Source organism: Typopeltis vanoorti, chromosome 1 (genome assembly GCF_054136105.1).
Source record: "Typopeltis vanoorti isolate ZY-2024b chromosome 1, IOZ_Tvanoo_1.0, whole genome shotgun sequence".
In the NCBI taxonomy this organism is placed as follows: domain Eukaryota; kingdom Metazoa; phylum Arthropoda; class Arachnida; order Uropygi; family Thelyphonidae; genus Typopeltis; species Typopeltis vanoorti.
In genome coordinates, this window is record NC_143549.1 from 46558935 (window position 1) to 46577212 (window position 18278).

The 18278-nt window shown below is 35.5% G+C and overlaps 1 protein-coding gene across 5 annotated transcripts in view; it reads right to left on the reverse strand.

Moving 5' to 3' along the window:
* The window catches only part of Dpm3 (Dolichyl-phosphate mannosyltransferase subunit 3), an 82411-nt gene extending 74154 nt beyond the window's left edge, over positions 1-8257 (reverse strand). Inside the window, exons 1-2 of one of the 5 annotated variants that reach the window (XM_090415943.1) lie at positions 7856-8035; positions 5364-5572 (exon numbers count right to left, since the gene is read on the reverse strand). In XM_090415943.1, the coding sequence (XP_090272069.1) occupies positions 5364-5406 (43 nt within the window). In that variant the 5' untranslated portion in view covers positions 5407-5572; positions 7856-8035. The other 4 variants (XM_090415977.1, XM_090415960.1, XM_090415969.1 and 1 more) reach the window with 4 other exon arrangements.
* Positions 8258-18278: the final 10021 nt, after the last annotated feature.

Here is an 18278-nt window from a genome sequence, read left to right on the forward strand (position 1 = left end):
ATAGATACTGTATGAATGTCAAATAGTTGTGATGAATATGATTTGGGGCCTCCCTCGATGAGTCTAATGACTCCCTGGAGTTGCCCGTAATAATAATAATAATAATAATATTGTGCAAGGTTTGCAGGGAGATATTCAATTGTTTGGAACTGATGATGCTAGGGAAGGTTATTAGTAACAATCTAATAGACAGGTTTATTATTATTATTAATTCGTGACACCTCCAAGCAGCCCAAAGACTCATTGAGGTAGGGCACCAACTCAACAACTCTCCCTCACCACCACTTAATCCACCAATACCATCATCTGCCACCAAAGGGATCTACACTAACATTTTAAAGTTGAAACACCACCAACATTTAAGCATTAAAAAATGTTGAATTGCCAAATTAGTTAACATTTTAACAATATTAACAACCAACTATTTTATTAAAAAATGTTTAACTGGCTTATATTTCACTGGATTTCAAACTAGCATCTTCAGAGCACAAAGAAACATGTTATAGTTTAAATGCAACAATCAGTAAGTGAAACAATTCAAATTGTAATGGACAAAAAATCTCAAGTCCTAATTTGGCACTCTCCAATGTAAAAAAAAAAGAAGTAGTATTACAGCTATGTAGGAATTGATTTTAAGATAACAGTCTCCTGAATTTTTTGGTAATTAATGCAACCGTACTTGTTCTTACTTACTTACTGTCTTCTTCCGTCGGGGACGGGTTGAGTCTTCCATGTTTCCACAACAACCTCCAGGAGTCTCGGTTTCTTGAGCAGCTGGTGAGCTGTCTATATGTTTGTAATCCAGAGTTGACCTTTATTGTTGTTATCCATTTAATTCTTGGTCTTTCTTTTTTTTCTTTTTTCTTTTATTCCTGCATACAAAGCAAGGTTTTGATAGCATTCTCTCGACATGTCCGTACCACTGAAGTTGTCTTCTTTTGATTTTTTTCGATTAATGAGTCTATATTTTAGCTTGTCTTGCAGTTTCATTTGTTTTCTTTTCTGTCCATTTTGTTTTATTTATTTTTCTGAGACATTTGATCTCAAAAGCCTCCAGTTTTTGTATCTGTCTTCTTGAGTGTCCAAGTTTCTGAAGCATATAGCACAGTTGGTATTATAATTGCATTATATACTTGTTCAGGTTAGGAGAATTCTTCATAGCCATGGCTGACTTAAATAATATTTTTGACCTGTAACAACTTCTAAATAGCACACTGGTTTTCTTCCATCTAATACTATGTGGAGGAGTGTCCAAAGCATGGTCTACCATTCCTGACTTCCATAACTTTCTGCCTTGGAGAACATAAAAAATATTCACTACCATTATTATATTAACTCAGTATCAGTAAAAATTAGAAAAAAAAAAATCTTTCCACAGTGTTACAAATTGGCAATGTTTACCGAATCTGATCAGCAAAACTATGGATAGGATTACTGGCCAGCAAAAGGTCATTTAGGTGTATAAGAGAAAAGTGACAGCCTTAAGGTACTCCTGAATTAGAGGAAAAGTTTAAAAAGAATGCATTCCAATGAGTGGATAACTTATTTTGCCTGATCTGTTAACATCTTGTTTTATAACAGAGGATGTAGGGCAGATTTTAAAGCCTTGATGCTCTGAAAATGTGAAAAATAACAGCAAAATTTTCTTCAAATCTTTCCACCCTTCACTGGAATCCAGTGTTAGATGATTGCTTTGCCTTAGGGTCAAGAGATCATCCATCTACTGTAAAACTAATAAGTAACTTATTAGCAGCTAAGCTTTTGGATTGTGGACAAGATGACGGCTGATAACTCTCTCCATTATTCTTCATGGCTGATTTATCTCCCTTTTTTGGAATAGGCCTACTTCCATGTATTGGGATAGATCCAGCAAAGAATAAAAAGATGTACAGACAATACTGGACAGGTTTTCATTCTAAAGCACAAATCTTGAGTACAAAGCTGGGAAGATAACTAAAAAGGTCTTCTGATCTTTGTTAGTATCTAAGTTATTTAAGATTTTTCTGACATCATTTTTGCCAATCACTATAATATGTAGTGTGCTCTGTCTAGTAGCATCAATGATTTAAATGTCTTGTCTTCTGAGAAGAATGATGCAAGGAAATGAGCTTTAGGTGCTAAAATGGTGGTGGTGGAAAGTATGCCACCTGATGGCCTTTGCAAGGGACCACAAGCACATCAGACATTTGAACAGAGTTTTTTTTTTTTTAATTGGCCCCTTTCAAAGACAGATTTTGCTTTCCAGGATTTTAACAGATTGTGGGTAATGATTATGGTTATGAATTGAATGTCACAAAGTATAAAGCTGTGAAATTTAGAAGATAAGATTGAAATGCTATACATTTTACACAATTATACACACAGAATCCATTATATACAAAATGGATTCTGATTAATTAAGCCAACTCAGAAATAGCAATATTTGGCCCAATTAAACAAGGTTGCACATCAAGACTTTAAAAGGTAATGTACATTAGACAAGACACAAGTTTAGATAAGTTCTTCATTTATTGCATAACAAAATTACTAACTTATAAACATTTGGCTTAAATTAGAGTTAAATATGTGCCATGCCATAAAAATAATTTCATTTATATACAAATATGTAAGGGAAGGCATGCTGGGATTAAGAGTTTTAGATCAGATCATTTTATCAGATGATATGACTGCAAGTGAAGTTTTGAACTTCCCTTCAGTCAGTGAGAGTGATTATAAAGTGATCACCTAGGTTATGGCTAACCATATGAAGACTTCACAACAAGGAAAGAATATATGCGGAATTATAAGGTTAGTGATTATGAGACACTTAGGGAACAGCTTGGAGCTAAAGCATGGGATGAGATGTTGAAAAGAAAAGAAATGCTGCTTAGTAACTAACATACTTAACAGCATCGATGTGTGAATATTCCAAAGATCAAAAGGCTAAAGAAGGTAAGTGTCAAATTGATAAATGAGGGGATTAAGCAATCTGGAAGAAAGCACTCTGGAGGCTAATTACTATACTCATAGTATAGTCATTCCTCTGTCACCTTATAAAATGTGAATAAATTACTGCAGATCTTCCTTTTACAAAGCCATGCTGCCTTTACAGACTATTATATTCCTATCCACCCATTCCTGAATTTTACTTTTAACAAACTTTTCCAGTACTTTAATCACCACTCCAGAGATATTAACTGGTCTGTAATTTGCTACTTATGTCCTGGAACTACCTTATCCACTTTCCACTCCCTTGTAACCTTACCAGAGCTAAGACTTAGGTTAAATAACTTTGTCACTTTACTTACAGTACACAAGCTGATATAACATCCATGCCCACAGCTGTATTTATTATTATTATTATTACCATGTGATACCTTCAAGGAGTCCAAAGGTTCATCGAGGGAGGTCACCTACTCTACAACTCTCTATCTCTACCACGCAATTCACCAACTACTTACCATCATCTACTACCCACCACCACAAGTATTTTCACAGACAATCCCCCCATGGTGGGATTTAAACCCATAGCCTTTTGGCTGGAGAGCGAATATGCTAACCACTCAGCCAGCCAGGCAGGTATTTTTCAACGTACCGAGTACCTCCAGTTCATCTACCTCAATTTTCACATCAGTCTCTGTCATGTCAGTAACTGCAAAGTCACAATTTGGATGATATACCTTTGCAAAGTGATCACTTAGTAACTGAATTATTTCTTCTACTTCTGTCACTTTCTTACCATCAACACTGAGTAAAGTTATCCTTCCATAACCATTTTTTCTCTTACTTGCTATACAGCAACACTCTTTTGGATTTACTTTGGCCTGCTCTAATTTTTTCTCAAAATCTGATTTAGTCTTCCTTACCATATTTGTTAACCTTTCTTGCTTGTACTTTATATTGCTCATAATGTACTTTATATTGCTCATAATGTACTTTATATTGCACATGCTGATCACCCTTTTATATATATATATATTCCTTCCACAATGCTTTTTTTTTCTCTAACTCCTGCTTTATATTGCTAGCATAAGCAGTTTTTGAGAGTTAAATCACTAACATGTGATTATAAATTTCATTATTTCAATCTTTCACAGCATTTTATTTCTGTACCATGTTTTTATAACTATATACTGCTATTTTAATTACTAGCAGTTCAGTTCCTTACTTCAGAGATAAATTGTATACTTTACGTTTTGTTCTGTATTCTTATACACCAAAAAGAATGAATACCAAATGATATAAAATGTTTTTGTTCATTTTAAGAAGTGTCCCCCCCCCCCCCCTCCAAGCTTCTAAAGTTAAACAGAAAGACTATTCTGTTGCTTTTTTTTTTTTATAATGTGAGGGATTTAAAAAAAAAAAAAACTGTTTGTGCCAGCTGAATGTTAAAAAAAAAAAACAAAAAGCAATAAGTGAGTCATTTGTGCAAAAATTCATTCTATGGATTTATCCCATATGCAGTTGATCTTTATACAGGTTATTAACTAATCAGTTAATGCACACTACAAAAGAAGAAAATTTTAAGGTTGGCAATTTCTTTTGTACACCTTTGCAAATCAATATTTCCATTGAGCAAGTACAGATTACTGTAGCAGTCCTGTTGTTTGCTTTGTGATCCATGTGAATCAGTCAACTGCAATGGGTTGCAAAGCAAACAACAGGACTGTTACAATAATCTGTACTTGCTCAATGAAGATACTGATTTGCAAAGGCGTACAAAAGAACTGCCAACCTTAAAATTTTCTTCTTTTGTAGTGTGCACTAACTGATTAGTTAATAACCTGTTTATTATTATTACATGACACCTCCAGGGACTCATCAAGGGAGGACACCTACTCTACAACTCTCCGTCTCTACTGCTCAATCTACCAACTACAACGAACTGTAACTACTATCATCATCTATACCAATGTCATCTCCCTCTCACTACCAGTATTTTCACAGAAGACGATCACAAACAACATTCATGCCCACAGCGGGATTCGAACCCAGCCTTTTGGCAGGAGAGCAGATACGTTAACCACTTGGCCAACCAGACTGGCAATATAACTTAGATATGGTTAAAGTATTGGAAAAGTTATTTAACCAGCCATGCGACAACATATCAATAATATTCACTTCGTATCCACATAATTTTTCTATAATATTCAATAGTTACATTTACTTCAATGGATATTTCGCATCCATGTAATTTTGGATTTATAAACATGCCCAGGCAGGTATGGTGGTTAAAGGATAAAATCCAGCAATGGGTGGATAGGAATATGCTGCACTATATGGTGAGTAGCATGGATTTGTAAAAGAAGATTCTGCATTAGCAATTTACTCTGTAAATGTGATCTCCATGCCACTTTCAAACCTCCTGTCATTCAACTAGCTACCTTCATACGTTTTCCTAAAGATCAACTGCATATTCTTGAACATCTGGAGTGTAAAGTTCCTTGTGCCTGCAGTTTGTCCTACTTTGGACAGAAATTACATCCGTAATCATCTGTATGGAAGTTGGAATTGGCAGACTTCATGCTCTGGATACTGCTTCACAGGATCAGATAGAGGAAAACATCTTCGTTACATAGAAGTCATGGTAGATCTGAAAAAATACTTATAGAATCAGCTATGAAGTACTCTCCTGACCTAAACAAGTATGGTTGCATTAAATACCAAAGATCTGAAAAACTATGGTTTTAAGACTTGATAACCTGACTTCTCGAAATCAACTTTGTGATTATTCAACCCATAGAGGGCATCATACGAGGACATTAGTTCTGTTGTCAGTTACAATTTAAACTGTTTCCCTCAATTATGTAGTTTAGTGCTATGTGCCTATCACAGTTATAATTGTGTTCTGATGCTAGGTAAAAAAAAATCCATCAAACTATTAGCGAGTTGTTTATACTATAAAATATTATTATGAATCCTGCAAGATAATTCAAATAAATTGGCATTGTGGATGAAGAATAATGATTGTAAATTTAATGTTACATATGGCTAGTGTATCGCTCTCCAGCTAAAAGGCTGCAGGTTCGAATCCCACATAGGCATGGATGTTTGTGGTTGTCTTCCATCTTCATACATTCATTCGTACAAGTGAATAAATACTCTCCCACAGGAAGTGTGTCACCATGGGAGAAGTAGAGCCAACCATCCTGGGGTAAAGGCCTCTGCAATGACAGAGGCCGTTACCCCAGCAGTGGGAAAAAATTACAGGCTGAAAAAAAAAAAAGTAAGATTATGCACTTCATATTGAAAAAAGGTTATATGTTGTGCATCACATTGATGGTACTAGACTGTCGCAAACTGAAACCAGGGACTTGGTGATAATGGTGGACAGAGAGTTGAATTCAGAGGATATAAAAAATACACACAATTTACAGGCAACAAACACTGGTGGTGGTGGTGATGGGCAATAGATGGCATTGATGGTAGTTGTGTGTTGTAGAAAAATTAAGTAGTATAGAAAAGGTCAGACACGTGTAGCAGAGTGCCCTCCAGTAATGAGTCCTTTAATTCCATGGAGGTGTCATGTAAAATCATATTGCTAAAGTGAGTAAAACAGTTCAAAGGTTCAGCTAGATGTTGAAGAACAAACTGACAAGTAAAGATATAGGGAAGTTATTATCCCTTCTTTAAGGCTATGATTTGGCTGCATCTTGACTACTGTGCACAGGTTTAGTCACGTGAATTTCTTTAGGATTAGGAGGTGGTGGAGAGGATTCGGAGATGAGTGACTAAGCTGGTGAGAGGCCTATGATTTCGTATGAGGATAGACTGAAGATGTATAGGTTGCAAAAGTTTAGTTGATAAGCTGTAAAGAGGAGAAATGATAGGAATTTATACGTTCTTAAGAGGTTTCTATATGATTAACACAAAGGAAATTTCAATATGACTCTTATTATAACTTCCATGGGGTACCATGTGGAAATTGTGTAAGAGTCTGTTAGTAAAGGTGTGCAGACTATATATATATAGAGGCATGAACAGATAGCATCAATGGCAATATCATATTAAAAACAGGATATTAGGAAAGAACTTGACATTGTTAGCATCCAGGAATGTGTTAGCAGAGCTAATCTCAGGTGGTATGGTCACTTAAATAGAATGGGAGAGGAAAGATTAGCAAAATAAGTATTCTCTGCCAGGTTGGCAGGAAAAAGATCCCGAGGAAGACCAAGATATACGTGGATTGATACGGCAAAAAGTGCCTTAGAAGATAGAAATATAAGATCTGATACTGTTGGAGTTATCCAACAGTATCAGACAACAGTATCTTGACAGGTAATAGATTGATTTGGAGTTAAATTGTAGGGAAAAAGTTAGTAATGATGTAAATTTTTCATGCAGTACTATCCTATCCTGTACACCCCCTTGAGGGTACATGTTAGGAATTTGATGATGATGATGATATTAATTTTTTTCAGTTTAATTTTTCATTTAATTTATTAATTTTTTTATTTATTTTAGAATTAGTTGTGTACTCTGACAGTGAATGAGCTTAAGGACAGATATATTTGTGTGTATAAATTAGTGTGGATCTCTGCACTCCATGGATATATCTGTATAATGTTAACAAAAACAATTTAAAAAATATCTCTTGCTGTGATAATTTCAACACCGCTACTTGTTTTCAACAAAACGAAATAATAAAAAATCCCCAATCATGTAAAATCCATCCAAATAACGTTTACAGTATATAAATATTAGAATAATGGGTTACCAGAGGTGGTTGTGAATTTAAAGAAGACAGGCATTGTGTGAATAAAGGTTAGTGTGCCAACTTAGGGTCTCCTGCGATGAGTCTTTTGACTCCATGGAGACACCGTTATAATAACAATAATATTAAGAAGAATAATAGTAATCTCACTCCCGTACCTACCCAAACGTTTTATCAGAATTCAATTTATTGTGCAGTTTTCCATAACTGCATTTTAAATCCCATTATATTAATCTCTCACAATTTGCAAAACTATACTATTGATAAATAAAGTTTAATCAATATTAGGGACATATTTTCTTAACTGCAACAATGGAAACTTTACAAACAACACAAACAAGTGATTACATTACTTGTCTTAACTTCATAATCCGATACACGTTGTCACTCACGTGCAGCCAACGCGCCGACTATAACGTCACTCAGGTGAAAGTAACGGGGTATTTTCGATATGTAACTGACGCTTGCTAATTAAGCGGAAAGTCAAAAAGCACCAAATATACCTTTACCAGAATGCGCAAATTTCTGCAACCAGTAATTATTGCTATTATTTATTTATTCGTATGGAGGATCCCCTCCGTTCCTCGACCGTCCGTTAAGACTGGTTAAGTCCTCCTATGAGGGATTAGGTGTGTATTTTATGACTGTAGATACGAGTGTATTCACGGTCGGTTTGTCTGTTCTGAGCAGTGCCGTAACGGGCGCAACTAGTTTTGGGGCGCAAAACGTAAAAAATAAAAATAAATAAATAGATATAAAAGTCCGCTATTTTATATTGTATTTTTAAATTTCGGCAATACACCTAGCCTTAGCATCAGCATTTGGAGTCAGTAAACAAAATTCGGGAGAACTGCGAACCATACGAACACGAACAGAAACGTTACTGATCCAGTACCGGTCTTGATGCATGATGTCACGTGTATTCGCCCAAGCATCTCGACACTTTTCGATTGGTTAATTCGAAATTGTCATCTACACATCCCACATTCACTTTTGGTAAACATATCACTAACATGAGCCACATCATCTTTAACAAATAGTTCACTTGTCAGTTGACTGATTTTAGCATTTCTGTCATAATTTAGTAGATTTTTAATATAAGCCCTATAAGGATACGTGTCTGATGCCACATTCACTAGTTTAATTTCGAGAAAAAAAGTCAATTTGACTGAAGGGAATGGAAAAAATTATTCACAACACCAACTGAAGAATCATCGATAGGTTTGCCATCGTTGTTAGTGATGCGCACACGAACGCGTAGGTATGATTTTTCCCAAATCCAAGTATTCTTCAGATGTACCTGGTATGCAAAACTCCACAGGACCTCCACTGTCAGTACTGGATATTGGTAGGTAATATAAGTACTTATTTCCACACACACACACACCAGGGCGGGAAAAAATATCAAACTCTGACATCATATCCTCAGCAAAAGATGTCATCTCGCTTGCGCTTTTTTAGTATTCGTTTTTTCTTCTTGCTTCCTTGACCTCTCTGAAGTAATTGGCTCTGAGCCTTTTCAGCAATGGTTTTTCCCAGCTTCTGATGCTCTGTTTATAAAGGCTCGACGTACAGGTATCCCTTCCAATACATCTCCTATCATATGCTGACCGGCTTTTAAGGCTTGACGACCGACAAATTGGCTGCAGGTTTTAAAAGTGGACTTAGAAAGGAGAAGGCACTTCTGAAAATGCTACCTAATCGGTACCCACACTGTATTGGAGCGCTGTAAACATTTGAGCCCCACCTGCCTGCATTGTGTAATATCTGAGATAATCAGTCATCCTTCACTTGTCGGAACTGTAATTTAACTATTATCTTGCCGCCACTAAAGGTGAACAACTCGCCGCTGTGAGAACGAATTTCAATGCTAATTGAGTGAAATGTTTGTTTTCGTAACGGATAATAATCAGGTTGAGCAAAAACGAAGGAATACTTGGCGCTGCACTGAAGAACTCGTAACAATGGTGCACATGTATCACCAACTATCTGTTCTTGGATTAAATCAGAATAAACAAAATATGCGACAAAATATTTATATCAACTGGATATTTTCCTGTGATTGTACCTTTCAGTTTAACACTAATCTGATTAAAATCTAGTAGAAGGCCCCAACCCTAGGCCTCTTTGGGAAACAACAGGTTGTAATCTTTTGGGACTGTCAGAGAAATGGTGCTGTATGGGTTCTTTTTTTCCAGTAATCACAGAACTCACATCAAACACTGCTTGAAGAAGTTCAGAGGGTGAATTGTAACTGCCATGTGGAATCTTGTACACTTTGTAAATTCCTTCTTTAGACTTTTCGAAAACTTTATTTCCTGTGATGTTGTTGTTGTCAATAGTGTTGACTCTTCCTCCTCCTCCTCCAACTCCACGTATCACATTAAACTCATCGTAACAGCAATCGATGTTACTAAATTCTTCCAGAAGATGAATTTCGGCAAGAGCAACTTCCCATTTACCTTTAAGTCTGATCTCGTGTTCATACTGGCGTTACTGGAAAGGTTTAAGTAAAACATTTTCGCTACGAACCCAAGAATTATACGATGAGGGATAACCGAGCCACTTAAGAAATTACTGAAGGTTTTCTTTCTGTTTGCGGTGTTTAAGTACTTGTTCGATTAGATACATGACTTCCGGAAATTCATTGGGTATATTAGCCTTTCACAGTTGAGGTTCATAGAAAGTTCCTTCCACTATCTCTCCGTCCTGACTGCGAACTCCATATACTACAGGGTTTCTATTAATAACCTGAGCAATAGTGAACAATTCTCGCGTCCAGTTACCCCAATACCCTTTTCTAAATTTGTGGGTATCATCACTTAAAACCACACTATCACCTACTTGAAATTTTGGTTCGGTAGTCTCATCTTGGGTCAGTACAAATATTTCCAAACACGATCCTCGTTGTGAAGGTTAACTTCCGAAGGAGCCATACCGATAGTGCTGTATGTTGTGAGGTTATAAGTATGTACAAGGGTCGGCAAAACTTTCGTATAACGTTTACTTTTAGTATACGTCATCCACTTGTAGATCTTTCTTTTTAATGTTCTGATAAATCTTTCTGCAATGGGGGCCTTCATTTCGCTCCTGGTCGAAATGAAGGCACCGGCCAGAAAGTTCGTGCATTGTTTAAGCACCATAATAGAAATGAATATTATGGTTCTTAAACAATGCACGAACTTTTTGGTGAAACTCTTTTCCTTGATCTGTATTTATGTAACATGACACTTCTTTAAAAATAGACTCGAAAAGATTGACAACAGCGTCTGCTGATTTCTTCGTCAGGGTTCGAACCCACGCAAATCGGGAAAAATAATCAATGCATACAAGAAGAAAACAGATGCTCCCATTCTCTTTTGCATGCGATAACATATCTGCCAAATCACATTGAAAAGTGTGTAAAAGTGTCGGGACTTTGATTTGATTGTGTTTATACTTTCTTCTAATGGGTTTATGTCTCACATAAGTAGTCTGTGTTGCTAACCAACTTTTTCACAGTTTTATGTGTCAAATTTCTAGGTTTCTGTAAAGCTTTGATACAAAACTAACTGCTGTATTAGGATAATAGTAATCTGCTAACTTTCCAATCACTAAAAATTAGTTTTTTTTTTCTTTGCAGGTGAAAAGCAACAACCATCGCAAAAGTGGGACAGACTTGCTTTTATAGCAGTGCTACTAATATTAATGTATGTGGAAAATGGCATACTCATCTGGGAAGCGGTATCAAATCAGCCAATTGAACATGTCTCATCAAAGAAATGTTATGACAAGAAAAACACCACATGCATTGGTGATATCTGTAATTTCCTATTTCTGCATATTACATTGTAAATAATATCTGAAATAAAATGTGTAAACTTAAATGAACAAACGGTTTTGTTGACGTGGTATGCATATTTAAGTAAGATCACTTTTGAAATCATAGCGAATTCACACAAGTAGTAGGGTAGGCACTTTGAACAAGATCATGATCAATCTAAGATAAGGAATCGTTACGTGATTGCTTGTTCATTTGATGACGTTTTTATGGGCATGGCGTCATTAGATTGGAATGTTTGGAATTTCCCTGAGGGAATATGACGTCACGTTGTTTGCTTTGCTCGCGTATGTAATTATGGGTGATGATTAGAGATAAGGATTACAGTCGTGATTGGTGGTGCACTTCTGACAAGATGAAGATCAAGATAAGATAAGGAATCGTGACGTGGGTGTGTGTTGTTATGAGATGTAGATAAGTGACGTAATTTATTAGTTCTAAATAGGTGACGTCATTTGTTAGTTGTAAATAAGTGACGTTATGGTTTTGAATGGAAAAGGGAGATATATTAGTCGATAAGGAATGATAAGGAATGGTGTGCTGATTGGTGGGACACTTCTGACAAGTTTAAGATCAAGATAAGATAAGGAATTGTGACGTGAATGTTTGTTGTTATCAGATGAAGATAAGTGACATCATTTGTTAGTTGTAAATAAGTGACGTTATTGTTTTGAATGGAAAGGAAGACCTATTAGTGGATAAGGAATCGTGTTGTGATTGGTGGGACACTTCTGACAAGATTAAGACAAGATAAGATAAGGAATCGTGACGTGGATGTTTGTCATTATAGATTTTGGAATGTTTGGAATTTCGCTGGGGCCCTCGTCTGTCAGGGACATCACGTGGTGTGTTTGGTTTACTAAATGCCTTGTGGATGTTATTTAGAGATAAGAATCGTAACGTTATGTGTTTGGAAATTTCTGGGGAACATATGTCTCTCTGTAATATCACATGGTGTTTTGGTTTGGCTATGGAATTGTGGGCGATGTTTTTGAGATAAGATATCTTGGAATTTTTCCAGGGTGACACACATCCATTATTGTCATCAAGTTTTGTGTTTGGTTGTCTATAGACGGGTGTACTAATTTTCCAATACATTTTGGGGTATTTCTTTCCTGTTAAAGTGTGGGAATTCTTAGAGTAGAGTAGAGTCGTGATGGCGGCGGTGTTTAGGTTTTATTAATTATACATAAAAAAAAAAAAAATCAGCTAACGCCTTTTTATTCCCGTATACGGGAGTAGGCGAGGCCATTTAGCCCTATCTAACTTTTAAAGACTGAGTGGACAGTTCAATCTCCACTGGTACCAATCAGAGACAGATTGCCCAAGGCTATCACTAATTAAGCGGTACGCAGTTAAGAGAGACGGCTCAAATGTGCCGCCATCTCGTGGTCCCTAACCCTAACACAATATATTTAATGTCTGAAATAATGTGGGTTCTACGGTCGATTTTCATGAGTTTACAGGACGAAAAACCCGAGTTTCCGGGAGGAAAAACCTGCTTGCCCGTGCCAGAGATCGACTAACTCGGGAACCGGTCGAAAAAAGGCTTAGAAAAATTTCCTATAGTCGCCGACTAGACTCGAAACCAAGTCTTCCTTCGTGCGGCCAAGCGCTGCGGTGTGCAAACGCCACATCCACTGAGCTACACAGCCTCCTCTTTTTTTATTCTATTTACTTTAATTATATTATTTAATTTAATTTAATTATATAATTATATAATTATATATAATGTCAGTCAAACATACATTTTTTTTTTCTTCTATAGATGGCTGTACTAATTTTCCAATACATTTCATTGTATTTCTTTCCTGTTAAAGGGTGGGAATTCTTGGAGTAAGCCGTGATGGCGGCAGTGTTTCGAGCTTTTCTGAATAATTTAATTTCATACTGGTGTCCCTCAAACACACACTTTTTTTTCCATAGCTCATCTGTATTTTCTTCTATATTCATATTCTAATTCTAATTCATATTTTAATCATAATTCATCCGAATATTTTGATTTGTCTAAAATTACGATCTTAAAGTTCAATAAATAAACAAATCGTGTGTGAATTCTCGGTGATTTCAGAAGTAGGAATTTACAGATATCACCAATGCATAAAGAAAAAAACACTATTCAGTATTAGAATTATGCTTACCAAAACATATGAGCAGTGATTATTGAAATTACAATTATCAAATGTTATGTTTTAGTTAAAAAAATTTAACTTACATTTCTTTCCAGAATGGGAACATCTTGGTACTATCTAGGTTTTCTGAATATTCAAATTGTTGATTTTTAACATATATTCAATGCACAGAACACAAACACAAGTGTCTGAAAATGCAGTTGACTTTTTCATTATAGTTTACTGGAGCTAACATATATTCACAACACCTGTCTTTTGCTGACCAATATATCCGCCAGTGATCGGTAATTTCTCATCCTTCAATTTGGATTTTTTTTTTCAAATGATTGGTTATTTTGTATTTTACTTTTAAAATTCAGTTAACTACATATTATAATAAGAATAAATGAGTAAAATAAATAAATAAATTGTGTGTGAATTATTTCCCACACTGTTAATTTTCATTAATTTCAATGGTCGATTTCAATCGAAGGTGAGTTAGCCGATCTCATATGGAGGTAGCAGGGTTTTTTCTCCCGGAAACTCGGGTTTTTCATCCCGCATACATACAAATCGGCCCATCAGAACACACGCAATTTACAGACAAAAATTACTAGTTGTGGTGGTGTTGGAAGTGGGCGGTAGATGGCGTTGATGGAGATGATTCGTAGTAGAGGTTAGGTGTAGAGAGAATTGTAGATGTCCTCCAACGATGAGTCTTCGGACTCCTTGGAGGTATCAGGAATAATAATAATAATAATAATAATAATTAGACTTGTTTGTAGATAACTGAGTGACTCATATCCAGCCAGTTATCGTTCAGAGATTGGGTACATTAGGTAGACATTGTAAATTAAATAATCATTTCTTTTCATAGACATATTGTGGTTTCTTCAAACGAAAAAATTTTCCCACGGTTGTGTATTACTCATGTTTACTGATGTGACTAAATGTTTACACTAGTGTTGGGTAGCAAAGGTTTGCAATTGACTTCATATGATCGATGAGAACTAAGTTATTCGTATCACTTCCTTTCATAGACGTATTGTGGTTTCTTCAAAGGTAAAATTTTCCCCAGGGTTGTGTATTAGTTATGCTTTCTGATGTGACTAAATGTTTACACTAGTGTTGAGTAGCAAAGGTTTGCAATTGACCTCATGTGATGACGAGAACTAAGTTATTCGAATCACTTCCTTTCATAGATGTATCATGGTTTCTTCAAAGGTAAATTTTCCGATGGTTGTATTACTCATGCTTTCTGTTGTGACTAATTGTTTCGAGGTGATACAGGAATTGATTACGCTACTGTTGGGTAGCAAAGGTTTGCAATTTGACCTCGTGTGATCGATGAGAACTAAATTATTCGATGTCACATGCTGTCGTTATTGGTTTTCCATTGGTTCTGATTTTTTATAAATAGACTAATTGGCTCGCTGTTTTCATTTGTCTTTCTAGTATTTGTAATATTTGCATGTATTCAGCAGTTTGTAGTTTCAAAATCAGTTTTTCTGGAGAAAAGGTAAGTTAATTTTATATCATTTTTATAGCAATGTCATTTGAAAATTTAACATTAGTTGAATTTTTAGCGACTACATTAGCGAATTTTGTCTGTAAAGTTATAAGGTGGTTTTTGCAATGGAAAATCAAAAATCATGTTCATGATTTTCAATCTGTTTTGTGTTAAGTGAAATCCCATGTCATTATATATATATATATATATATATATATATATATATATATATATATATATATATATATATATATATATATATATATATATATATATATATATATATATATATATATATATATATATATATATATATATATAATGACTTATGGGATTGGGAATTGAGTCTGGTTATTTAGTAATATTTTGTTAGTGAAACCATCGCATAGTGTCGAAATTGCAAAATACATTATGATGAGTAACATTTTATGAAAATACTTCAAACTGTTTAGTGTTTAGTGAAATGTCCATAAGGCATTAATTAATTGTTTTTTTTTTTGCTTGTTAGGATTTTTGTGAAAAATTTGAGAGTTGATGTTTAGTGAAATATTGTTAGTAAAAACATGATGTAGTATCGAAATTGCAAAAGAACCTTATGTTGATTATGATTTTTTTATTTCTAAATGATATTTCTGAAATCTAGAAAGTAATTTTTTCTTTTTTTTTAATAGCGATCAACCATTATTCGTTTTGTTGATGGCGATGGAAATATTTTTAATTGTCACCCCATTTTTGTAGAGGTTGATTTGACAGGAGAAAATGAACAAAGCACAGGACGTGGTGTTAATCCTCAGAACTAACTTTTTCTCACATTCGTTTGGGGTTATTACATCCAGTTTAGAAAGCAATAGTAACTTATCATTCATGTTGCTTTCTTAACTAACTATCCAAAGGATAGTTGATGCATTTTATGCTGTCACCCAATCGAAATGTGAGATTCTTTTGGCAAATCTCGTTATTTATGTCGTACTGATTAATTAATTTACTGATTAGTGGTGTGGAAGATGTAAAACGAAGAACGCTGCTTACCATGGATGAATTTGTCCAGGCTAAGCAGTGTGGAAATTATTGTTGTGGAAATTACTATTGTGGAAATATCAAACAAAGACAGTCTTTGCATGACCCGAGCACTTGTTCTGGGTGTTTCATCACATGCTGATGATGCCAAAACATACAGACAAGTGCAATTAGATTGTAAAAAGATACAAACAAAGAGGGCTTTAACTCTGCACAAAATTGTAGGGGTTCAGCTTGATTCTTGTGGTATTCCAGAGGCTTCTCTCTTTCAAAAGCATTTGACTCTGGAATACCAATTGTAATTTTGTCAGCAGATTCTGATTCTTCTGTGGCGTTTCTGGGTACAAATACAAAGAAGCAGATCTGTCTTTTATACCGCGACTCTCATTATGATTTGGTGCATAGTGTCCCAGCTCTGTTTGGGAATAGCTGTTATTACTCCAGTTACTTGAAAAACATTCAAACAATCTATCAAATTGCAAATGCATAGATGCCAAAATATAAGCATTCGATGTCGTACAAACACCAATCATAGTATGCAGAACCTTCTTTTATATGAATCATGCAATAGATTTTTCTGTGGCAACGAATGTCTGAATTTGCACATACAAAATAATATATGTTCAAAATTCCATCATTGTGGACAGTATTTGACTACTTTTTCTACAGATAAAATCCACATCTGTCCACCTGAAAATTTCTGCAGCCACTGCAAATTAGTTCACCCAACACAGATCAAAACAGTGCAAAAATCGGAGGTCTCAAATAAGCAAGTTTCTATGATATTTTGACACAGAAAGTATAGCTAAAAATCATCGTCATGTACCAGTCTTATGTATTGCTGATTTCGGTAGTCACGAACGTGAGTTCTGGGGGTGAAAACTGTGCGGGTCTGTTTCTAGATGAGTTGTTTTCTGTCAAGAATATCATGAAACAGGGACAAGATGACAGGATCCTTCATACTATCAAATCAAAATACGAAAATGTCTATGTGATTGCACACAATTTTCGTGGTTTTGACGGGTACTTTTTTTGGAATATCTTTTTTCAAAAAATTTCTAACCCCGTGTAGTGTTTGATGGATCAAAGATACTTGCTATCTATTATGACCCTTTAAACATCATATTTCTTGACAGTTTTTCCTACATTGGTGTCGCTCTTAGGAAACTACCAGCCATGTTCGATCTCCCAGAAGTTCGTAAGGGTTTCTTTCCTCATAAGTTTCACACATCCGATTTTCTGGATTATCGTGGAGTCATCCCCATAAAATCATATTTCCAGCCGGAATTTATGAACAAAGAAACTCGTACAGAGTTCGATACTTGGTACAACAGTGAATACTGCCTGAAAGCAGAACTTTTAGCTTGTAAGAAAAATGATGTGAGTTTGCGTGAGAGTTACAACACTTTTCGCCCTCTCTTCATAGAGCTCACCCATATTGACCTCTTTCTCGTTGACATTATAATTGCCGGAGTATGTTTCAGAGTATATCTCCAAAACTTTTTAAAACCTAACACTTTGGCCATATTTCCTGCCCTTGGGTTACATAGGGGCAAAAGTGCAAAGTTGAAAGGCTTTGGCTTGGCTCAAATGGCAAGAACAACATAACCATACAACATGCATGTTCTGTGGGGGGAGAAGTCCACATCGGACCTTATTTTGTTGATGGGAAATGTGGAAGCATTTTATATGAATATTACAGTTTCTTCTACCATGGGTGTCAAAAATGCTACAGACCAAGTACATACCAACCATACAGAAACACAGACATGATTTCCCTTTTTTAGCAAATGAAGGATTGCGAAAACTATTTTTGTAGCAAAGAATTTGGCGTAATCTCAATTTGGGAATGCCAATTTAATACAGAAATTTCTGAAAACACACCCTTGAAAAACTTTATTGCTGCTCTTAATATTCCAGATCTCATTTTACCTCGTAGTGCTCTGCATGGCGGCAGAACTGACTGCTACAAAATATGTCACAAAATTCAGTCAGAAGGGGGAAGTTATTCACTATTTGGACTTCAATAGCCTTTACCCATGGGTAATGAAATACCAGGTATATCCTTTGGGGCATCCCGAAGTTATTCTCGATACTTTCGACTATTCTCCTGGGGAATACTTTGGT